At 41.8% G+C, this 25,339-nt stretch overlaps 2 protein-coding genes across 5 annotated transcripts in view; both read right to left on the bottom strand.

Annotated features, from left to right (window-relative positions):
* Positions 1 to 8,314, bottom strand: CFAP90 (cilia and flagella associated protein 90). Its single transcript, XM_064441789.1, has 4 exons — positions 8,258 to 8,314; positions 7,644 to 8,156; positions 4,024 to 4,140; positions 1 to 316 (listed from the first exon to the last, which is right to left on the bottom strand). Exons 1-4 carry the CDS (start codon positions 8,312 to 8,314, stop codon positions 137 to 139), a joined length of 867 nt encoding a protein of 288 aa, XP_064297859.1. The 3' UTR covers positions 1 to 136.
* Positions 8,315 to 11,385: 3,071 nt separating this feature from the next.
* ADCY2 (adenylate cyclase 2) overlaps positions 11,386 to 25,339 on the bottom strand; it is a 218,695-nt gene continuing 204,741 nt past the window's right edge. For 2 of the 4 annotated variants that reach the window (XM_064443349.1, XM_064443348.1), the window contains 5 exons: positions 24,203 to 24,349; positions 22,949 to 23,056; positions 20,719 to 20,833; positions 16,705 to 16,829; positions 11,386 to 12,691 (listed from right to left, as the gene is read on the bottom strand). In XM_064443349.1, coding sequence (XP_064299419.1) covers positions 12,287 to 12,691; positions 16,705 to 16,829; positions 20,719 to 20,833; positions 22,949 to 23,056; positions 24,203 to 24,349 — 900 coding nt within the window. In that variant the 3' untranslated portion in view covers positions 11,386 to 12,286. Of the gene's footprint in view, positions 15,392 to 16,704; positions 16,830 to 20,718; positions 20,834 to 22,948; positions 23,057 to 24,202; positions 24,350 to 25,339 lie in introns of all 4 variants that reach the window. The other 2 variants (XM_064443351.1, XM_064443350.1) reach the window with 2 other exon arrangements.

Genomic DNA, 25,339 nt, shown 5'->3' with positions numbered 1-25,339 from the left:
TGCTATTTCATCCTATTTTTAATCCAAATCATTAACTAAAATGCAGAGAAAAAGGCAGACGCACCATATTGCTTTTTGGTGCAAGATGGTTTTTTTTTCCACAGAAATGTTGCTGGTAATGACATGTACAAGAGATTTAGCATGGATCCAGGCTTGGAGAAGGCTTTTCCAATAAGCAGATGATGCCATTTTTCCTGTAGAATTCTGCCTGAATGTGATTAATCCTTGCGTGGTCTCTGATCGGCTGCTCTATAGGCTTATTTATATGTCTCCCATACTCTGAAGATGACAAAACAGTGACAGGTCTTGCCATTTCCTGTGAAAATACAAAATTCTCCTTATAAGAAAATCACAGGGCAAATACTTGGCAGTTATCTACTGCTAAATGTGCTGTGGCCAGGGGCAGAATAGCAGACAGAACTGTACAGCATCTGCTATATGGATTTATATTTATTTAGCAGTGAACTGTACTCTTACTGTTCCATCCCTGACCTAGTTTTTTATGTATATTAATAAACCATGAATGTATCACTAGATGACAAGATGACAAGATATGGAGCTGTGCCATGAGTTACTGAGGACTGATAATTTTTTACACACAAACGTACATACACACACACATACAAAGGTGATTACCATGTAATTGCTGGCAAGCTAAATGCTTTGTTTCTGGAAAGTGGCACAGATTTTATTTTAATTCTTCTTTTTCCTTGTGCGCTGACTTGCATGATTCATTTGAAAAATAGGAGAGAGTTAATTCGTATCATGTTACATGAACACCTACCCTACTCACATAATTCAGTAAAAAACAACTGCATGGAAAAAATCAAAGCCTAAAGAAAAACCCTGAGTCCAAGAAAAACGATTAGTCCATGCAAGCTTTCCCTGAAGGACACAAAGTGTAAACTACTGTATTTTTGAACAATGAAAGGTTTTACTAAAAATGCTTGTAGCTGTAAGATAACAGAAATAACTGCTCCGCAATGATGGGAAGTGGACTTGGTAAAAAAGAACCTGACCAAGAAAAGATTATTTTAAGCTTGTTTGTAGTAAACTGCACTTTAAGTGTGCAATCAGTATCTGCAATCTGCAGTTCCTTCCTGTGCTACAGTAATGGGGAGCTCTGGAGTCAGAAGGAAAAGACAGGATTTGTTTGTTTTTCCGTCCCAAGCCACAGGTACCAGGCTGCTTGTATGTTTGCGCACTGGCTAACATGGTAAGCCTTGGTCCCCAATGTGTTTACCTCATTGTACAACATAAATAATATCTACAAGAAGAATCAAAATGCAGACACCTCACCGCAGTTCAGGTGCAAACAAATTACTTCTTTGCTACAACAGACGCAAGTGTGAGCCATATCAGCACTTATGATAGAACCTGTGAAGCACATGAGCCCCTGCATTTCCCGTGAGGATGCAGTTGGGAGCACAGGTCTGAGGGGTCTCATAGCCAGGCAGTCTGATGCGAGACATTTCCAGACTTATGGACAAGAGTAGACCTGAGATTCTTGGGAAGATGCTGCAAGCCCTTTTTAAAAAAGAAAAAAAAAAAAAAACACACCAAAAAAACCCACCCAAATACACCAGAAAAGCCCGCTCCAAAACAACAATTCATCCCCCAACTCTCTCCCTACTCTTCCTGACTAGCTTGCTTCACCCCATTAAAAACTATTCAGTACAGCAACTCATAACCTCACCAGCAAAAAAATCAAGCAAGAAGAGTGGCAGGCAAAAAGTAAGACCATTTCCTCCTCACACCCAGTTGTGGGTAAATGTTGAAAATGGAGAAATGACAGAATCTTTCTACCATCGAGAAAGACTTCGCTAGCTATACAGGGTTTCCAGTGCTAACGATGGGCAACAGTATGCAATTCTGATAGTTTGTGTTCCCTTTAAGTAAATAAGATTCAGTTTTCACCATCCCTGGTAGCAAAGCGCTGGCTGTGCACAGTGGCATTTCATCTTTGTGGGTTCGGCATTCAGCAGATTTCAGATTTTCCAACAGTTGGCTGGGAAGCGTCCTGCTACACGCCCTCGCAGCGTGTAATTCTAGCACTGTTAACGCTTGAAATCAGCAATGGCAGCCTTGTGCAAACACTCGGCTGCAGTCACTGTGCTATGTGTAGCTAAACCGAGCGTCTGTGACTGTACTGTCACAGATACTCCCTGGGTGCACCCAGGCTCTCTGCAGGAAATGAAAGGCTTGCTTGCAGTGGTTTGTTTTTTTCTACTTCAAGGAAAGGAGCATACTGTGGTGGGTTCAGCCTGTCTCCTTTCAGTGTTGTTCTAGAAAGATGGCCTCTTTATCTATTATGTTTTATAATATAGTTGTTATTATTATATAAAGTCTATGAGGGCCACGGGGGTAACTAAAGAGCAGGAGTTGAGTGTGTGACCTGCACTTAGTTATGGGTAAGTCCAGTGTTGGGTGTCATTGCGTGCAGGAGGATCATGTTGTAAGATTTAACAGATGTGGGTTTGGTGTGTCTCCATGCTAATTAAAGGGGTGGATTAAGGGACACCTGTTCAGGCAGAGTCCCTTACGTGCACTGCCCAGCAGAGCTGGTACGAATTCTGGCCCACCTGCATTTGCTTTAGGAAGCAAACTGGTAGGAAAGTGAGATTTGCTGGTACTGAAAGGACACAAGAACTCCGTAGGAATCCTTAACTCTGCATTGCTGAACTGTCTACACAAATTTTCCAGCTGGAGGTTGGGCTTAGTATTGGGGGAAGGGGATTGGCTTTGTTTTGTTTCAATAAAAAGGCTAATTTTCAATTGGAGTAGTCATTTATGTGGCTTTTGGCCTCACGCAGATGTGCAGCTGAGTTACTAGGCATGAGCAGGTGATAGTAATGGGCACTCCTGGGATTCCTTTGAGAGCACCTACTACTCCCTGCACTGTCTGACAGAGTTGAAGGGCATCATGGCTATACACTGAAATGTCTGGCATATATATAGCAGCTAGTGAGAGGAATCACAAGCAGTGGCCTTTGTCCCAAAATCTCAACAGTTTTCTTACACAGCAATTAGAGTAATATTAACTTCTGTCTCACTCTTCCTTCTTCCAATGCTATCAGATATAATCACCAATACCAGCAGCCATCCTTAGCCTACCCACCTCTTTACATCCCATGAACCCATTTTGAGGCCATCAATGCATAGAAGTTGCATTTCATTTGGTTTGTGATAGCCTCTGCCTCTGTATGTGTATATAAATATAAATACATATATACACACCCTTGTGTGTCTATATCAATGTGTATTGTTCAGATGCTGTATGGAAAAATACATACTTATATATATGTATATATAGTATAGTATTTCTGTTTTCAAGGTAGCTGTGTAGAAACATGGCTGCATACTTCCTCAGCTATCGGGCTGCCAGATTTTGCTGGCCTCAAAGGCTACACCCAGCCTTTTCCAGGCATGTCTGTGGTCTTCTGATTGACCCCACCTTTGCACTATCTCCCTATGATTTTCCTTCCTGCAGGGCAATCTGGTGTATGTTTGTGTAACAAACTCACCAGCTTCAGGGACTTGGGCTCTCAGCAAATGCTGGTGTTGGGAGGGCAGATGTCAGAGGGCAGTGACTGAGTCAGGACCCCGAATCCAGTCCTCTCAGGGAGAAGAGTTTTCAAGCATCACAGAAATAGCTGCAGGACCCCCTGAACTGCAGCTCTCGAGGGAACAGACAGTTCAGAAGTCACTCTCAGTGACCCTGAAGCTCTGTAACAGAGGGGTTGCCTTGCTGTGTGTATCTTTTTCCCTATGCTTTAACTTGCATATGGCTTGTCACCTGGAAATCTACAGGATGTCAAGGAGCAGAAGCTAACTCAGGTGTCTTCACTGACTAATGCTTTTTCCTAAACCTCCAGACTGAGGACAAAGATGTCCTCCTTCTGATTCCTTTGATACCCTATATGCTGCATCATGAAGGATAAAACAGTGTCTATAGTCTCCAGCCATGTCAAAAAGTACAAAATAACTTTAACAAAGGTAATTAAGAAATTATCAAAGGGTTACCTCCTCATTAATGTTAAGACCACGACTCTTTGCATGTTCTCTGTCACATCGGTGAAGATTTTTGTTGTAACCCTCTGGTCTTTTAAATATGGAATCGTAAGTGGAAACATCTCCTGTCTTGAGAAGAGGGGAAAAAATGGCTAATTTGCAGTATTGCTTAACTTCACAGGTTACAAAATATATGTAGTCAAATCAGTACTTAATAACTCAATACTTAATAACAGTGCACATAGAGCATTAAATGATGGCAACTGTAATATTACTGAGCTACCATTAGCAAGTTTGGGTCACTGCTTTGAAACAGTCTGCAATAAAAACACCTAATGACATGTGGTATCCTGTTAAAGTCTGTTCAGCTCTGTAATTTCCCTTGTGCAATTTATCTTAATTTTTCCCTGTAATCTGTTGTAACTTTTGGAAATTTAACTGCTTTGTTTGCTTGTTTTATTTTTCTGAACTTTATATTGTCCTTCTTAAGTTCATAAATTTGTCAAATGATCTGGCACTGTAATGTAAAAGGAAAGCAGGCAGTTTTAGAATCCATTTGGAATGAAAAGGGCAAAGGTATCCTGAAGTAGAATCACTATTAATTTCTTTTTAAAGCAGAATAGAGAAGACTTCAGAAACACGCCACAGTGGTAATCCTGTAATCCAGTAGCATGCATGTATCTATCACGTATGAAAATACAGCACAGCCCAAGCCAGAATATTATTGTATTTATGACACCTGTTAACATAGTTACATCCAAATAAGCAACATTAAAGATCTGATCTGCTAACAAATTAGTGAAATCCAATCAAGAAGTTCTTGGCAATGGAACCAAAGGAATTTCAAAACCAAAAATGTTTTCAAGGAAATAAAAGCAAAATCTTCTGTCGAAATATGCTGTCTGTTGCTAGTGAACTTCATTAAAAGATCCATATTCTGGTAAACATGTCAATCCATCACTGGTCTCGTGCACGTCTGACTACAAATTTGAAAAATTGTGAATTTTGTTGGGCTTTTTTTTACCTCTAATTTTACTCTGTGCCCAATTTAGCCTTTGAAAAACTCTTGTATTTTGATTCTTACACTTTCCAATGCTATCCTCCAAAAATAGTCACGTCAGGGCAGGTCAAGAAGGCTATAATGGTTCCATTAAAAGGAAACCATCGGTAAGAGCGCTAGTAAGGCACCGCTGTAATCACAGGCTTCTTTCAGAAGGGTATCTCAATTACTTGGTTCTGCCAAGAGAAGAGGTGGTTTGATATTTGAACTTATCCACCCCTTCATTTCTCAGAAACCATCAAGCCTCACAGAATTTCAGGCACGTTCAACAGCATCCTGCATCTCATTTGTTGCCTCCATTATTATTATTATTTCTGTGCTTCCTTGCTTCTTCTTTCCGCCCCACACTAGTAGTTTCATTCAGAGTTTTAGTGGGCATCTAATTTGTGCTCACCCATGGGAAATGTTACTTGCTCCTTTTTTTTTAATTCACATGGCGTTATTTGTCCATTATTTGTTACATGTGTCAGAGCAGATAATTCACTCTGGAACTTGCAGATAGGTCGCCAGCCTATTACATTAAAAACTAGCTCTGTTTAAGATCTTCTGCCAGATGTGTAGGCAACAATTCTGTGCTCAATATACTGATAACTTTTTGCTGTTGTTTCTCTTTGTTGTTAACTGATGACTTAGTTGGCCTAGGCAGTGCTGGTGGGGAGCTGTGTCTTAAACCCATCAGAGCGAGTGAATCACACAGAGCAGACAATAAATATGCATTCAGGGTGGGCGTCCTCTGTGTACTGCTACTAAAGCTAAGCACTTATGCAAACACCCATTAGTATTCCAGACACACACAAAACAGGTAATAGCTTTCTCCCTGTCACAGAAGAGGAAACACCACGCAAACTGGTTACAGCAACTTATGGAAAGCAATGGCGGGAGCAACTGTCAGCCAAGGGATTAAAAGGCAGGGATTTCTGGCTGCTGGTCACGTGCTGAGCACCTCTTCCTCTACTTCGCTTCAGTCTCTGACACACTTTGTTTTAGGTATTTAAGCTGCAAAAAGGAATGAAATTCCTTTTCCTGTAGAAATAAAAAATTTCAAATTGTCTAATTCCCTAACTGTGCAGAAGAATGGGTTGAATCTGCTTCCTCCCCCGTGGCCGAGGCCCGTGCTGTGAAGAAACCTATTAAACAGCTGTTATCACTTTCTGCTTCCATACCCCTGGAGCAGCATTTTCCACAAACCAGGTCATCAACTGTGAAAGCAGACTTTATATTGTAAGCAAAAGTTCTACCATATGGTTGCTAATTCTGTGCAGACTGGATAGACTGCGAGCTCCACCAGCCCCAAGTGCACTGTGCCAGCCCTCTGACCTGCCCTAGCCTTACTCTTGCTGTGCTCTGCCTACTGTGTTTTGTCAAGCATGGCACTAACTGCTCCTGCTCACCTTTGGCTCAGAGCACCGTCTCAAGGTAACGCGGACATCAACATGAAATTACGAATCTACCTGTCTTTCAGCAGGGCCACCCAGTCAATGCTGGAAATCGCTTTTGCTGGTCCTTTAATGCCCAGCGCTGTGCTGCGGTCTGCGCCCTGCCCACACACCAGGGCCACGAGACCCACAGACTCTCACAGGTCGCCAGTTGTTGCTGCCCAGGGCTCTGCACATTCAGCAGCCTGCCCCTTGGGCGGGCAGTGGGTTCACGGGGTGTATTTACTGCTACAAATAAATGTATGTTGCCATAATATTGTTGTATTTAATTGATATAATAGACATTTCAGAACTTTAAATTTTTTTTGGGGGGGGGGGGGAGGGGGGGGGGAGTCATGAAGTTCTATGTCTCATATGACTCTTTTCAGAGAGGGAAAGGTTTGCTCCCCAGGAAGTGCAGCCCAGCTGAGGTTGAAGGTGTAAGATTGTTTTCATTTCTGATTTTAAATATGAGGACAGAGAGAATGAGGAAAAAGGGTGACAGAATGCAGCAGAGAGGTGAGGCTCCCTGCTAGTCTACTTGAGCTACTACATGTTAAGTGTCAGCGTAACATTCAGTTATCAAGGCATACATAAATGTTATTGTTTTGAGTAGCCCTCTTGATTTTCTTTATTAAAGCTGAGCATATGGAAAATTTGTGCGGTGCCCATTGAAAACCCTTTCCCTCGACTGAAAACGGAGCAGTTCCTAGTCCCCGAGAGCGTGCGTGACCAGAAAAAACACAGGTGCCGCATCCAACCCTAGTGACAGATGATGCCTTTCCTCCTGAAGACGCCTCTCACTTCGGTGATACCACGCGGCCTGTTGGTCCTTGGCAAACCCTGCCTCCTCCCGCCATCTGGTGAAAGACCTTACCCTCGTTCCCCATCCACACCTCGCAGAGGCCTCCGAAGACGAAAGCCGCTGTTCCGGGGTTAGGTAGCCCAGCCGCCCGCTAACGCCAGCGTTTCCGCTGGCCTCTGAAACAGCGACCACGGGGTATTTTTCAGACACCCGCCGGGCCGGGTCCCTCGCCGTGAGGGCCGAGCCTCTGCACAGGGACCGAGCACAGCGTCCTTCGGCTGCGCGGAAACCCACGGGGAAGGCTGGTCCCTCCGGCCCCGCCGGGGCTTCCCGGCTCCCTCCCGTCCCTCACCTTGGCCTGCCGGTGGAAGTAGCTGAGCTCCGGAGGCCCTTCCCGCCCGGCCGGGATGTGGCTGAAGGCGGAGAGAGCGGAGAGGGGAGGCCGCCGCCTCCCTCCCGCCGCGCTGCCGAGTGCCTTCTCCGCCTCTCCCGGCCGTCCTGCGCCCGGGGCCGCCACCGGGGCCGCCACCGGGCCGGGGGAGGCCATGCTGCCGGGCCTGCCACCGTTCCCCGGCAACGCTCCGCCCGGCGGCCCGCGGCCAAGGGAGGCCCTAGGAGTTTCCACAGGGCGGTGTTTGACCTGCAATTGTGGGTTTGCGGGTTCCCGGACGGGAGGTTTTGAGCAGCGGCCTCGGGGCCGACTCGGCGGGCGGCCCGACCTCCGGCCCGGCTCGCGGTTCCAGCGCCGTCCTCCCTCACCGCCGGCTCCCTCACCCCCTGCGGTCCCGGGGCGCTGGGGGAGAAGGTTAGAGCAAAGCCTGGCCGGAAGGGATCGACTTCTTTTCCCGTGGTTGCTTGCACTGATCTAGAAATCCCCTTTTAAGTGGAGAGGTTGAATACAACCACACCAAAACGTGGAGTTTCCACCAGAATTAGTGTCCTGAGTCTCCGGGAACTTGGTGTCACTCTGGCCTGTGCCTCGTCGCCCTCTCGGGCGCAGGGTTTAATGGGATGTTCAGCCATTTCAGGCTGTGTGGTTGGAAATCGCTCACACGCAAACGCTCGTGTTGGGGACACTGAAAGTGAGCATCTTCCAGGTGCAAAACTCTAACAGATTGCCACTAAAACTGCTCTACCCTGGTAGCACCTGGCTCCTAGTTTTGATACTCAGCTCACAGTTACCCTGCTTTAAAGCATACGCGTAACTACACTTCTTATGCCGCCCGGGGATCTGTGATGAGCTTGGTTTGTTTTGCCTTTCTTCTCTGCAACTACAGATGCAGAACTGGTGTGCCATAGGTACAGCATTACTGTTAAAGCACTTTCACAACAGTGCTTTTCTAGGCCTCTTGTTTTTACTGAACATCCAAGATTTATTAAAAAAAAAAAAAAAATCAACAAATGAACCCAACATTCAGAGTTCCAGAGACCTCAGCAACCAATTCTTTTGGGCATCATGGACCCATGCAATAATTCAGGTCTACTGATGTAGACCCTACCGTATAGCTGCCACTCTCCCATCACTGACACACTGAATAACATAGCCTCTTGCTTCTCTTCAAGTGCAGTGTGGAGGTATTTATACTCTACAGTCTTGGGTGGGTGTTTTTTTTAATCATTCATGACAATTGCCATCTGCTTATCTAATAACATCCCTCTACCAGTTAGGGTCCTCTTTCTGCAGCATGGGCCAAATTAGCACAGCGTAAGCGAGGAGTGGAATTGAAAATCCAACAGCTGCCTTACATCAGCTTCCTACGCAGAGACACGTTTGCCACTGTGCAAGTGCTTTTTTGTAGTTTAGTCCGAGCACCAAGAGATAGCAAGCCCATTTATAAAAAGCAGCTCAGCTGAAGCTGCATCTATAAATAGAGCTGCAAGAAACCGTTCGCCAGAAATCTTAACTAAGCTAGGCAAGAGCTCTGAAGTCAGATGTGAAATGTTTCTCTCCAGTTTTCCTTCTACTGTTCACATGTAGCTCATTTTGATTAACACTTAAGACGGCATTAATTGAATTGCACTATCTGGATGCAATTCAGATTGTCAAAAATACTGCTGGATGCTTGTTACAGATTTGTCCTGAACCACCCGTTCGAAATAAATTAAAATGACGGTTTCCAGTTCATTTTTCCCTCCCAATGAAGCTATAAAACCCTTTATGATTATTTGAGTCTTACAAAGGCTTTTTTTCCTGGTCACGTTTTGCAGACTCCCCAGAAGCAGGATATGAATGCCCATGGGTTTTTGTTCCAGTTACAACCAGACTTATACCATACGCTGCTACTGTGCTACTATTAAGTGTATATTCCCATTACAGAGTAGCCCTGGAGGTCAGTCTGTTTCCTTAGTGATTTAAATATGAACATGTAAACAATTGTGAGAGGGTGATGGACCAATTTTAATCTATATGGTCAAAAGTAAGCATTCAAATACAGCTGAGCTCAGAGACCAAAGTGTTAAAAGTTGCTTTGAATTCAGTGTCGTAAGGAGCAGTTCCATTGCCCGCCTTTTTAGGGATTAGCAATATCCCCCCTCAGGCTCCACTGCTGAGGCTCCTGAATTTCGAATATGTTGATATGTACTTTTATAGTCATAAAGGCATCTCAAAGGCAGAGTCACTGTTCTGAAAGTCAAACTGGCTTACGGGATAACTTTGCAAGAAAAATCCTGAAAGGAATTTGTGAAGCAAACGGTAACAGGGGCAGGGGGCCAGGGGGCAGGACATGGTGGAGACGACGATGACAGGGGGATGGAGATGGGGCGGACACAAGAGGACAGAGGACATATAGAGGACAGAGGTTACTGATAGGCAGAAAAACCACAGTAGCTGTTTTCTAACTACACGCTGACGTACCTGTTTCAAACTCGTGTCACTTAGGGCTGAGATGGCTAGCCTCAAATTAAGTCTTAGCAATTCATCTCCTGTCCTTGCTGTTTGACCTCAACATGTATCAGATTGCTGTACGTTCCTGACCCTCAGCTGATCCACACAGGAGAGACAGGCTTTGCCAGCAAATGCTGCGTCCGACAGCCCTTGAAAAAAAGGCTGAAACAGAAATGGCTCGAAAACTCGGTCCCCTTTCCACTACCGTAGCTTTGGTCCAGGCCACCCATTTCGCACAAGCGCTTGTTTCTTCCAGACCCTGAATTAGCGACACGCTGCCCGTCTCAACCAGGAAGGCTCTTCAGCGGTTTTCTGAAGGAGATGGAGACAAATGTACATCATCTGCAGAAGTCAGCACACCTTCTGCAGTCTTCAGGGTATTTTTTTTTTTTGTTCATGAGCTACTCAGGAGATTTTTTAATTTTCTGTGAATATATCTGTTGTTTCAAATAATTCTCTACACAGTTACTGTGACTGAGCCTTGGTCTGCAGATTGCAAACATTCCTGGTTGGCCTGTAACTGCAATTTCAACTGCTTGACTGGAGAACTAGGCTTTTCAAATAATTATTTTTATTTTAATAATTAAAAAACAATTATAAAATTATAACTGGTTAACTGATATGATTTCAGTTATTATTTGTATGCTGACTGATATGTCCTGAATGGATATTCCAATTCACCGAGCCAGATGAATATTCAATTCAATAACGCTCTTGGTAAGTAGACTAATACACAATTTTATACATGAGGTGGATATTACTTTCATAACAATTGTTATCTGTAACACTCTTTTGGAATGGAAACATGAAAATTTCTAGTCCAGGAATGTCAGTCTTTTGAAATACTTTGCATGCATTTTTCCCTGTCAAAACTGAGATTTTCATGAAGAGCATCCCAATGGCTACAAATATATTTGAAAAATACTCCATCAGAAAATTTCAAACAATTCTTGGCAGAATCTTTCTTCTGAACAGTGACATCCTACCACATAAAGGGGTTCATATCTTCATAATTGCAAACAGGATTAAAATATCCTTATCTTGCTTTTTGACATACTAAAAAATAAATTGACCTGAATAATTCCTGCCTCTAAATATGAAAATGTTTTAAATTAATACACAGCAAACTTTAGGGTGAACTAGCTAGAATTGATTTATGCACCACTTTTGACAAATCCACACAAATCTGAAGTACTTCAAGGAACAAAAATACTTGCTTAATTACATGTTTTATTTAAGGCACATATATCTCATTCTACATTTGTATCCTCCCCAGAGTCACTCCACTATTTTAGACAAGAAAGGAAAAATAAAACTAAGAAGTCCTAGTCTGAAAATTGTTTGGGGTCTACTTGTAAAAAGTGTTGAAGGGTGGTGTCTAGGTCAGGTGAAGGATAATCTGCTATCTGAAAAATTAAAAGTATCTTCATACAGAAGTACAACCAAAAGGAAAACGACATATCAAAGGACAAGGTAATCATTGCTTTTAACAGTAAATCTGCTGCTATATAAAGCATCCTGACAACGTAGCTGATTATTTGTCCTGATACGAGGTTCTGAAAACAAAACAGGACAGACTTTCAACAGCTCTACCCTCAGATGTGCACAGCTGTCACTTTAGAAACGAGCAGGTTGAACTCCTACCTGTGCCTCAGTGGAAAAAAAAGAAGGTCCATAGATACTTTACAAAACAGAGGAATCACAAAGGAATATAAAGAGAATGAAAAACGCTTTTCACACAGCATAAATGCGATTCTAATGTTCGTTTGTAGAAACAGCAGCTAAATAGCAGTAATTTACAGGTAATCCCAACTAACTTCTGTAGTTAACAAAAATCTCTGCAAGTCCAGTCTTTCTTCCTGTCCCGTGGTCGCCCTGCTTCAATTGGAGCAAAGCACTGATTTTGAAAAAGAAATCCAGCAGGCTCCCCGGGTGTTCCCATTCGGATTTAATTTTCCTAGACCACAGTGAATCACTGTTATATTGGTCTTTTGGCGCTGCCTCACGGTGTGAAGTACATTTGCATTGTACTTTTGGAAGTCACGTTCTCTGTGGTTCGCTAGCAGACCTATGAACTACGGCACCAACACGGAAGTCGTAGAACTTGAGCCTTACTGTGATGTAGAATATATGGCATCTCCAATACTGGTTTGTATGGTTGCCATAAAGCGTTCCAAGTTATGCACTGATATGTGAGCACTGCCTCCAGTTACTGAGGCAGATGAAATTGCTGCGGGAGAGGAAGAAAGAGGATACAAGAACTCTGGGTGAATCCAGACAGGGGAAAAATAAACCAGCATAAACAGTAGATATAAATGCATTGGAAGACAAAAAGTATTTATTGGATACAAATAGCTTCTCAGCTCTAGAAAGATAATAATAATCGTCAGTAACCGAAGGCTGGAGAGAAGATGATGTGCACCTTTCGTTGTCTGGGCATCATACCGCGTATATAACCATCTTTTGCCCGCTTTCTTGTTCTTTAGCAGGATTTGGCTGCAAGAATCTGAATGCAACTACAAAATGAGAGAAGAACACCAGTGAAACATGAGTGGTCTGAACAAGGGCATTTGCAACATGCTCTTGGGGGCACGTACATATCTTTCTTTACATTTTATTGGAACAGTCAGTTCACGGCCATTCAAATGTTTTAACGTTTCATGGCTTACGGAAAGATAACATCATTTACCTATTCTAAAAGTCATAGAAACGAGGCTATCAGGTTAGGTACAAGGTTTGCTGCTGATGCCCAAAGTGTGCAAGAATACAAATGAAAAGCAAAATCCTGAAGGTACAGGTTATACCTGAAAGCTGCACATAGATACAACAGTACAATGTAATCAACTTTACATAAAGGGTTTTCATCCACAGTAAGAAATGATTGCTTTGACCTGTGATAACACCAGCATGATTTTAAGGGCCCAGAGTATATTCAAACTCTAAGAGATTTTGTAACTTTTTTTCATTGTTCCTAGGACAAATTTATAGTAAGTGGAGAGGAGGGATTTAGGAGAAGTCTTAACCATAGCTGAGTGATTGCTTGATTTAGGCAATGACTGGGACATTGTTTCTGCTGCCATGTGAGCTATTTGGAAAGTCTTTCATTGCTCTGGAAAATATTTATCTTGACTTATTAATGAAAAGTAAGAAATCGTAAAGGCAACAAAACATTATTCATGAGATTTTATTAGACTGACCACCTATCTATCATCTTGAGAGTTACTGATCAAAAGTCTCCAGCTCCGGGAGCGATGTCAAGTGTGTTATGTTGGACAGAATTGAAGTAACTTGCATTTTGCTTTCAGACTAACTTAAAGGGATCAAATTTTAGATTGTCTGTTTTACTGCAAATGTAGGCATTTGAAATCCACTGCCATTCCAGTTTGCCAGCGGGCAGATGACTGCTGTGAGTAAATGGTGCCACGATCAGTGAGACTGTGGCCTGATGCCATTTACTTGTGACCCACAATTTTGAGAACTCCTTCTGAAAGGACACCAATGCAATACAAATGTAAATATATGTTTCATGAACGAGAAAGCGGTATACTTTTCACATTTCAATAACATGCCAGAGCTAATAGTGCATACGTTGACTTCTATATTCACACAACATCAGTCAGGAAGAAATCTTGTAATTATATGCTATTTTTGAAATAGGAGGATTTTATTGATTTTGGTCCTGTTAGGCTGTTACGACCAAAAGAATATGTTAATTTCAAGTACTGATTATAGCAAAGCAAAAATTAATCTTTACTATCTACGCTTAAAAGGAGCATAGATAGTACAAGTCCCTGCTTTTCCACTCTTTCACCTGGCTCATCTATGAAACTCCGCAAGTGTGATACTTTTTAATTCAATGGGATTTAAATTGATGTCAAGTATCCACAAAATAGCATTTTTGTATCTTCTGCTCATACTCGTGTCCATTGATATATTAGATTATTTTAAATAGCCCATGAAATCCAGCATTGCAAAGGTTAAGTGAAAGGCATGCAAGGGCAAAAGAAGGTGTCAAAGTGCAAAACAAACAAAACGTTTCTTCTCTCGTACAGCTTCTCCTGGCTATTGTTTAAGCATTGCAGGCCAGCTGCAAAGTAGCAACACTGCTACTGTCTCCAGTATCCCCCACTTTGCTTGTGTTTATGGATTTGAGGTAAGTCTTCTTTATCACCTAGGGAGTAAATGACTGCAAAGTGCCTAGGATGCCACCCAAGACTGAAGACAATAGAGGTGATTCAACTTCCAAAAAGCAGTAGCGAGTGTAGCAGATATTAGCGACCGAGGCTACTGAGATAGCTGGCCATAGCCTGCCTCAACATCTAACTGCTCAATAAAAAGCAGCAGCGGCAGCAGCAGAGGACGCGCAGGTTTAGAGCGACAGAAGCCATGGAAGGAAGCAAAACTAAGAGACAGCAACAGTAAGACAAAGTACATATAAACTTTTAATGAATTAACCTTACAAAAGACAATAGCTTCAAAACATTTGACACGTTTGTACAAAACTATTCCAGCATTGTTAGCTCTCTCTTCAGAAAGAATGCCAGCAAGCCACCCAACGTGTCCCTGGCTATGAGATGCAACTGGTGATCACATCCAAATCATATGTGGACAGAGTAAACTTATTTACAAATACTGTATACTTTAATACCAGATTAGTAGATGCTATTGGGGAGCGACTGTATTTTCCAGAAAACACCATGCATCAGAAAATAGTATGCACCCCTAGCTTTATTGCCTTTTTTTCCCCGCATTTGTCACTAACATCTCTTTTTAGTCCTTTCAGGATGAGTTACCTCCTTTTAATTTCTATTCCTTCTCTTCTTGTCTTTGAATAACAGTGCAAGTTGCAGTACAATCTTCCAGTCCTATAGCGTACATCGCAACTGTCCTTGAACATAGGAATATCAAGGTGCAAAATGATGGCTCATGGGACTATTCTGCAGCCATATTAAAATAAGTGCCACATATCAGAAAATAGCACGCATGTTAAGGGCCAAAATGTAGTTAAAAAGTGCGTGATACTTTCCTGAAAATATGGTATTGATGACACATACAAGCACTCTTCAAGTTGCCACGTTCCCTTGTGAAAGGGATCTTGTCATTTCAGTATGTACAAAGTATGTCTTCAGTTCTCCTTTCCCTTTTACATTTATTATTCCTCTGCAAGTGCTCATGTACCCCAATGTTTGCAGGACATTGTTCGTCTCCTCTGTAACCTGCAACAATACAGTAATACAACCAGCATTGGTAACAGAGCAAAGCAGAATCTTCTTCCGGAGTGTGAAGAGAACATATGTTCCGAACAATTATAAGGGTTTAGTTATAATGCTTATAAGGCCTTTGAGGGTCTCAAGTGAGGTTTGAGCGCTTCAGCTTTCAAATAGTCTGTTGCTGGCTGCCCATTCTAATCGCTTACATCAAGTATCGAATTGGGTATAACCATTTCCGAACCTAGGACTGCAGAGGGCTTCTAGATACACAAATGGCACAAGGGACAACACTCTTCCTTATACACCATTTCTCTCACCTTCAGGAGCTGTTTTGCATTTCAGTAGACCCAAGCTTCCCCATCTTTTTGCAAATACTAGGGCTGCATGAATGAAGTGATAGTGAGACATTAGCATCATCTGTCAGAGCTGCTGTTGCCCGTTTCTCACATAAGCGGCAGAGAACCAAACTTCAGGCCATTTTAGGTGAAAACCCACTAGGACAGGGGTGATTCAACAGCATCAGTTATCTCAGACCATCCGTGTTTCTTTGTGAAGCAAGTGACTGTTTGTAGATGTCATTGCTATGATATCCCATCTGTTTTCGGTTTTGACCAACAGTTGGTAACTGTACTTTTCCATTCCTTCGTTCTGAATAGTCTCTATCATAGATTGGGAGTGCTCTCAATCGCATGCTGGCATCCCTAAGTGCTAGGCAGCATGCTAGGCGGATACCTAAAATGTGGTCCCTGAATACGGAATCACTGGAAAGTTAGTAAATTGAAGGTCTTTCCTCTACAGGTGTATCTATACAGATAATAATCTATGAAGATTATTAATCAGCATGGATCATTAAAAGGGAAGTTTCATGATTGCTTTATGGATTAACTTGATGTACAGCAGTTATGGTGACTTCCTTTAGTTAAAAATAATTAACATCAGGAATGCCCTTCAGAGGTAAGGTAGCTAGTATTTTACGGGTTTAGAAAGTCACAGAATAGAAATGTGATCTCCCTCAAATCCTCTCTTAATCTAGGCATGCACTTCCAGGCAACCTATGACTTCCTCCGCTGTATTCCTCTGCAGGGTCAAGACAAAGTTTTGACTCTCCTCCTGTTTTCCCTACCATTTTCTTTTAATTCTTTACTTTCCTGCCCAAGGTCTAATTCTTTTGAAACGTACAGATACAGCTGGTAGTTAATTTTTTTCCTTAGGCATCCATAGCTCCAGAACACAGACCTGTTTAGTGTACAAATATATTATGTTTTTTAAGCGCCAAACTCAAAGGATTAAGATAATGCTAGCACAAAACCAAGACTTACCTGTATTTTATCTAAGACACCAGTGCTGTCCATCCTGCTGGCCACATTTACTGTATTGCCCCAGATATCATATTGTGGTTTTTGAGCTCCAATTACTCCAGCTATTACAGGTCCATGGTTGATACCTGGAAAACATCAGAACTTAACATTAAAAAAGAAGATCCACCAAACGAGGACGCACAGTGCATCTGGTAACATATCAAGTCAATGAGCATGGTATTTTGTCCGTGCTGGATCATGAATACAGCAACCAACGGCCTCTTCATAACTGTTTCATCAACTATTTACAACAGGAGGATGTTAGTTACAAAAATGCCAAAAGTTAGTTCATCTAATTTTAGTTTTAGAGCTCCCTCCCATCCTGAGAAAATGTGATATTTTCAACCATTAATATCCTAATAACCTGCTACTGTCTTTATTAGATAGCATGAGGAACACACTGTGGGAGAGCAGCAGCTTCTGGGAAGACACATATAGAGGAATTTATTTTCATTTCTGCTTGTAGTTGAAAGGACTTCTCCTCTCTGCAATGGTTGACAGCCAAATCAAATTACTTTTACAGTATTCTTTGCTTCTTAAATATAGAATAAACTAATGTGAATGAACTGGAAGGATTTGAAGCCTTGTTCTGAAGGCTGGATTGCCCATAGAATGGTCCTAAATAGCTGCAATATAAATATATGTATCCAAATAACGTGATTAAGCATGGAGTAAGTAACAAATTGCTAGCTCTGAAAAGCACACTGTAAGAGTGAAGAACAACATAGTAGAGCCCCTTATTAGACTCTGGGCAATTTTATCTTGCAATCAGTTTGTATCCTATGTAACGTTTGTAAAGGAAGTGAGTTGTACTCTGCTAGTAGGGAAGGAAACCAGGAGGCAAAATCAAAAGTACTATCATTAATCAGCATCAAATAGACTATTTTTGTAACTATACATACCAATGAGCAGGAAAGCCAAGTTAGATCTAGTGAGAAATAAATCCTGGACAAGTGAGTAGTTTGGATTTCTAAAATTATCTCCACATCAGTGGATCGTAACTGACTTGTATTCATTCCTTGACAGAGACCATCACTGCAGATATATCTATGCAGCAAAATGCAAGTGTGATTGTAACATAGGGAGGCATCTCAGAGCTGGCTCATCTATTATGGATCATATATAACATGGCAGCATGGGCTAGCAACCACCCTAGAAGCCCACTTGGAAACCCTGGGAAAAGTGCCCGTCGCAGCTAAATTTAGAGAATTGGGGAAATAAGCAGACCTTACAGGATACCAGCTAGAACCTGATGAGTATTTGTATAAGCACTTCGGATTAAATGCACAAAGGGACTTAGGCCTTGCAACACTCTGCATTCACACCTAAGTCATGGGTGTGTCTTTCTGCTTCATGACATCCAACATGTAGAAAGCACTAGGGACCTAAGAGTGGAATCCACAACTGCCATCTCCTGAGTAGCCCAAGCTGGCTAGTAGGGAATACTGAAGAGACGTGTGTGGCATATGCTCTGCCATGGTCCAGAAATTAGGGCAGGGCAGTGGGACCTTCCTACAAAATACAACGGGCAGGAGGGCTCTTTTTTTTTTTTTCCAACCCCTTCCTGCACTACCACCGCTGATGGTTTGAGTAATACCTCAGGGGCTGGAAAGCCAGTTTCAGATCCCTCCTCCTTCAAGAAGACTTCTACCCATATCTCTTAGGAATGTGTTTTGGCCACCCAGGCATTCTGGGATGTGCAGCTCTATGTCACCCCTGCTACAGCAGGTCTCCTTTGCATGACACACGTAAATGTTTGTTGGGGAAAGGCTGGAAGAGTAGTACTCTCTGTCCAGGTGAATGCTCTACCAGAGGGTGATACCATCTGCCTCGCTCCCTTGTATCCAAAGCGTCATTTAATTATTCCATGAAAAGGCAAATACTGTTCAGCAGGACAGACAGAGAATATCTCATTCCAAAGTATCCTACAGGCTCATAGTGTTCTCCAGGCAACAGGAATCCCCATGCTTGAGCAGCCTCAGACAAAAGCAGGAACCAAATCAAGTTCAGCTACAACACAGACAAATGTTCTAACCATGAAGCTGTATGGAAAACATCAAATTGGCCTCTATTCTGTTCTGAAAAAAGCAGTACCTGTGCAAAACTTGCCACAAAAGCGTATCTGAGTTTGTCTAATAAATCAAGCACCTTAGCCTACAGAAGGGGAGGAATGCCCTGAAATAGGTGCTCCCCTCCCTTGCCTGACAATGTCAGGGCAGGCTGTGAACCTCCTACGGCACAACTAGCATTTCAGGCACTCTCAGAAAATGAAGGTTGAGAGCTGAGACCTCTAGTGAGTTGCAACAATTCTGGGGTTAGATGCTGGCTGAGGAGGGCTTTTACAGATGGCAGTTTGGGTTTAAAGCGGAGATTATGTCAGAGCTGGACGCTCAGATGTTTTGGTGGCTCTAATTGCTATAGATATCGGGTGCTTTCGTGGTCAGGTGCTGGTGGGAAGTGCAGAAGTGAAGTTAAGACAGGAAGTGAAGAACTCAGTGGTGCCTATATTGGATTAAGGTGGCAAAAGTGCCAGTTTGGGGACTGTGCCCCTTTGTAGATTTAATAATCCCTCATTTCACGAAGCAAAGGACTCTGACTTCTCTGGAACCTATCGCAAACACTTTAAAAATCACAAGTAGGTATCTTTTTTCCCCCTAGAAATTGTGCTTCATGATCCACACTTTAAAGGAGCCAGTATTGCTTTCGTCGGTTTGCAGATTTAGCCCTAACACTCAGCAGCTCTTTACCTGTACTGACACTGCTGGCATAAGTATGTTTGCAAGTATGCGCCATGTGTCACCTATGGCAAGAAGAGAACTTTTATTCTGTACAGAAATACGGTATCTCTACACTTTTTTTTTAAACCCATAAAGCTCTGTAGCACTTTGAGAAGGAAGCATACTTCAGAATTGCTTTGTCATTTTTTTAACTCTAGCAAAGAATACAAAACATACTGGCAAAGGAGTGCTCTCCGGAACACAGGAACATTTCAAGTCAGAAGATAGCAAGTTTTGCCAGTGGGTGGCACTGTGAAATAAACGTGAGAGGAGCAGCCGAAAGAAAAAGCAAGCGGGCACAGCAAGAAAAAAGACAAGACAGGAGAATAACTGTTGGAAATCAAATAATTCTGACATGTTTACAGGATTTATGGGTTTCCAATATTTATTTACTGCTCTCACTTCACACTTTCCAAGTTACACATTGCATTTTAAAACTGCTGTGTACTGCTATCAGGAAATAAACATTTTGGAACATATGGTTCTTGACCAGCTCTGAATTAATTTATTTCATCATGCTTTCCATGGCTTACTGCAGCTGCCTATTTCTTTTTTAAAATACCATGACGCACAAGGAGAGGCAATTAGAACCTGAAATATAAGGGATATCCCTTTCAAATATAAACAACTAGTCATCTTTGCTCTTAATTGCCGATAACCACAGAATAACAAAGAAAAGAAATATCATCCTTTGTCTAACACTGGAAAGGAAAGGGTGCATTTTTGTATGCTTGCTTGAGTTTAGTAGACCTAAAATATCTCAAACTGCAGCCTCACTGGCCCCTTACAGCTCTTGTCCTCCAAAACCATTTATATGCCTTTGTAAAGCCCTGTCTACAGTCTTCTTGTATCCTTTAGTACTGATAAGTTTTAAAAATATATGCAGTTAAACACCTGCAGAATAATTATTATAGAGTTACTACAAAACAGTTCACAGCCATGGGAAAGTATTTTTCAACCATTCTTTACTTAGGCATACTACACTCTCCCGAGTCCAGCCTTGAAACACACCTTGCCACAAGAGCAGCTACAGTTAACGGGCAATACCATGTACTCTGCCTTTAAGCAGGGTAAAGATGGTGCTATTTGCTTTCATGGCCCTTTTGGTCAGCCCTACTAACACTTTAATCAGCTGGTACTTCACACTGAATTCTCCCCCTCCTCCATGACATTCTCGTAAAAATGCTGCGATACATACCTACTCGTAACTTGAAGTCATTGAATGAATGCTTGTTTATGACATCCAGTTTCGCCACCAAAGCAAATGCAAACTCCACCATGGTTCCTATGTGCATATACTGTCTTTCAGGTTCCTGAATTTAAACAGCCAAACAGACAGAATAAAATAATTTTCCTTAGACTTAGTTGCTGTGAGAATACAACCAAAAATATGCTGAACACTTGAAAGCACTTAAACCCTTAGGCACGTCCTAATGCCAGCAGGCAGCAGAAGAAAAGTAACGCCGAGGATGGTGCCCTGTCTGCCATCAGTTAGATCAAACAATGGCCAATAGACCAGGATGTGTTTTACTTACAGTCAGGCAGTCTAGAGGTGATAGATCCAAAACGCGTCGAATCTAATGTTTTAGTTGTCAAATAACCAATCAGCTGCTATCTGATCCCACAGACACTCAATGTCTATGCGCACCTAGGATTTGCTCATAAATTTTCTTTAAGTGTCTGCTTCTATTTTATGCCCTTTAACAATAAATAACACTTATGGACGGCCCCACAGAGACTCCTCCCTCTCACTCTTGCACAGCTCAGCACCCTAGTTAATACTTAAGCTCCAGTGAAATTTACAGTTTTAGGAGTTCCTCTACTGATGTCACCTGGTAGATGAGCAGGCACCTCTGAGAACATCTAATACACCTGAAAATGAATAAAATACAAGAGGAAGAGAGGAAGAAGGCAACCCATCCTCTGCCCCCTAATTTACTAGCTCCGAGCTTATACCACTTTTAAAGGCTGTACACAATGTCTCCTCATACATCAACAGCGTAGCCTGATTTCTAAGTACTGGTTTGAGTCTTCTCAGGCTGAGGAGAAAATTGATTTTTGGGTTCCCACAACCCAGGGTAGGACCCTGACAAGAGAATGATTTCATAAGAGATGGACTCACTGATCTCTATGAGAAATGACTGAATCTTCCTAATTTTTTGAGTGACAGAAGAGATGGACAGATGACAACTTTGGGAGATGATTCATAGAGTAGATGCATCAGCCTAAGTGGGACAGCAGTGGTGCTTGCCAGAGCAGCTGTTTAGATGAATGAAACCTGCTTCCTTTGGAGTTCACTCCTAGCTAAGACAGATGGTTTTCTGTTCAGTTGATGTATTCAGACCCCGCCCCCCCCCTTAGGTGCTTAGTCTTCCTCGGGTGCTTGCTTTAAGCTGGGGATTGTTCCCAGCAGTATGCCTAGCAGTCAGTCACTGCCACACTAGGTGGTGCACTATCTGTGGATATTTGGGCATCTGGACTGAAGGCTGATGAGTTCTGGTGGATTTCTTTGGAAAATCCAAAGATTTGCATTTGGATTGGTGTACTAAATCACCGAAGGTACACTGAAATTTGGATCTCTTGATTCACAGTTTGTGGAAATTACTCAAACAGTAAATTTCTTCCTGTGCACACACTAGTTTTAGTTGTGATTGAGAGCTCCTCTATGTCTTCTCATCTCCAGTCTACAGTTCTGCATTTCTTTCATCCCCTTCACCTCCCTGTATTAAATGTCAGAGCTAATTTAAAATAATTATTTTTTTGCCCTCAGGATCCTTAGGGTCTATAGTTCAGGTGTTAATTGCTTCTGTCTAAAACGAACATGGGCTTGGCAAGAGCACATTAATCCTTAGCAGAGAATGTGTTGATTCATAATTGCTGTCTCTCTGTTGCTCATCTGTAGTACTCTAAAAATAATGGCAAAAGGAAAGTTTTTGCTTAAAAGTTATGAATTGCTCCTCTGAACTTCATTTCTACCGAATGCAGTTCCCAATCCTACCCTATTAAATAAACCAGAAACAAAGGAACATGTTCTCAGTGCTGAGCCTTAGGGTTCTGTAAGTGCATGGTTAATACAGCTACTCAGCCCTCCCAGCTTACAATGGAAAACACTCATTCTTGCAGTCTTTTGTACACTCTATAAATCCAGTTCTGCTGGAGCATGTAGGAATAAAATGCTGTATTGTATTTAGAGTGGAAGGCTTGTTTTAGACTTAGCAAATAGAGGTGGCATTTTCAAACTGCAATGTGAAGAACCATAATTCACAGAGACTACTAAACAAAAGTATATACTTGTCTAGTACAATACAATCTACATTAATAAGAAAAAAAACTAGGCCACAACATTACACATAAACTGCAGTTCAATTAACGGAATTTTAGCCTTCATTTGAACATGTTTTTTATTAAGCAGGAACCTTTTCCTGTACCTGACACTGTTCTTGGTTGGGTGTAGCACTCAATCCTGTTGCTGCCATGTAAGTGCTTCCAATGGTTTTTATCTTTTCAACTCCACTGAACTTTGGCTTTGATAGTAACTGTAAAACAGGGATGGTTATTCATTACTCAGGTCAGCAGCCTTGTTACTCTTAACAGCACTCAGAGCTTCAATCCTTAAAACAGTCTCTTAATAGACCCCAAATGGCTTCACAAATATATACAGGATGAAGGATTTAAGGATGGATAAAACAATGGTTACAGCCTCCAAGGAAAGGGGATTTGTCTGCTAAAATACCTTTTTATTGTAAAGAGATTAAATTTATAGTGGTAAGAATAAATCCCACCTTACTGCACATGCAGCTCTTAAAAGTCAGTAGAGTTGGAATTCATTTGATACTGGAACTGAGTCACGATGCAAGCCAACAGTTAAGTTTTAAGCAGCTTTCCGAAACTAACCATCTCTTCCAGGCCAGTGGGTGGTCCATGCCAAGGGGACTAAAATCCAAGGATTTTAGTTCATATCCCAGGTTGTTTGAACATTCCAATGTTCTCCAAATGGGTGCGCTGCTAAAATACCCTCTATAGCTGCAGATCCACAAATTCAGGCTGTACTTTCTGAGTCATGACATGAACTTAATGCCTTTTTCTGGTATCTTCATCACTAATAACCTTCTCTAAGGCAAATAATGATCTCAGTGAGCCCTTTACAGCTGCGTTTTCACAATCTGTCTGCAGTCATACTCTGTACTTGCTTGTAACTGCAGAGAATGGAACAGTAAAACTTATACAATCCTTTGAGTGGCTCATGTATCAACTGATCAATGCTCTGAAAAACGAGGCCAACACAGATCAGGTATAACACAAAGCTGTACCATTTTAGGGGACATACATTTACGTATCTGACTTTAGGCACCAGTATTTAGAAACTAGCTAATACATGGCATGTGACAGCCTCATAAACTGCAGCTAAAGGGCAAAAATTTCTCCATCAGATATACACATAGGATTCTCATTACAGCGAATCAAAAGAAATTGAGTATGTCGTCAGATCAATATCTGATTTATCCCACATAGATGTCTTTTCCTCTAATAACTGCCTGTAAGTACTTTCCACATGACCATGCGCACAAAAGTTCTTTTCTGACAGCTCTTCCACTTTCCCTTTCAAGCATGTTTGCTTGCAGTTGCATACTCTGGGTTATTAACATGGAAACCATACGTTGATTGTTGTTAGAAGTACATACATCATCGAAGTCAGCAATGATCTCATTTAGCAGCCTGAGACATTCCAAGCCTTCCTTATTAACATCAGATTCTGTGTAAAATTCCTTGAAATCCGGAACAGAGGCAAACATGACACAGACGCAGTCATACGACTGATGATATAGATCCTGCCCAAAAGAAAACACAATAGAGGAAAAAGAACCTGTCATATCCACCTCTAAATAAAAGTTTCCTTATTAATATGCAGTGTCCTGTTTCTGAAAAGGGAGGAGTCGCAGCGGTTGGAATGCCTTAAGACAGTCGTTGAGTATTTTTTGCATTTAGTTGCATTTATTAATTTTAAACAGTGTATAAACCTGTTTGTTGAAGAGGCTCAGCATATATAGCTGGAAATATTTTAGTGATTTAAAGTTACCTTTTTTCCTCCTGAACATTAACCCTGTCGACATAAAATGTTCACTGATTTATTAGGTAGGGCCCATTTCTGAGGTTTCTCATGTAGAGAATTTGGTCTGGCTTGCATGGCTGAAACTATATTTTGCAAAATAATTTCTAATTTATTATTAGCTGTTTCTGCTATTGTAATGACTAGAAAACGGAACCAAAGTCACAAACCCAATGCAGTACGAATGCATAGTGCAACACAATCCTGATAGTTCCTAATGTAAAATGACAAGATGCCTAATAGGACAAAATAATTGTCGCTTCTTTTCCATAACAAGGAGCTGAGGCAAAGGGAGAGAAGTCACCTGAACTAAAACTTATTTATGTCAGATTCTCCACTGCCTTCTGTGACCACTGAAATGAGAGCACTTCTGCTCCACAGGAAGATTCTGGCGCTGAAAATGGTCAACCCCTGCCCACCCTTCAGTTTCCTCCCCATTGCCCTTAAACATTAGAGTATCTCTTCTTCCAGGATAAATTCACATCCTGAAAAAAAGGAAAGACAGGCTACTTATTAAACTACTACTTCTAAAAATATCAATATCTATACACAAAGGCAACCACAGCAATAAAAGATGCTGTAAGCTACTATGAAGTCAAATTCTATTCAAGTTATTATTTGAGTAAACCAAGGATTTCAATACTCATGTGAATAAGGTGAATAGGATTTGTTCTGTGATTTCTAGAAGCATCAGATATTATTTCCCTTTTTC

The sequence above is a fragment of the Phalacrocorax carbo genome, chromosome 2 (genome assembly GCF_963921805.1).
Source record: "Phalacrocorax carbo chromosome 2, bPhaCar2.1, whole genome shotgun sequence".
Classification (NCBI taxonomy): Eukaryota; Metazoa; Chordata; class Aves; order Suliformes; family Phalacrocoracidae; genus Phalacrocorax; species Phalacrocorax carbo.
The sequence above is the reverse complement of the archived record's forward strand: the minus strand, read 5'-3'. Positions and strand labels throughout refer to the sequence as shown.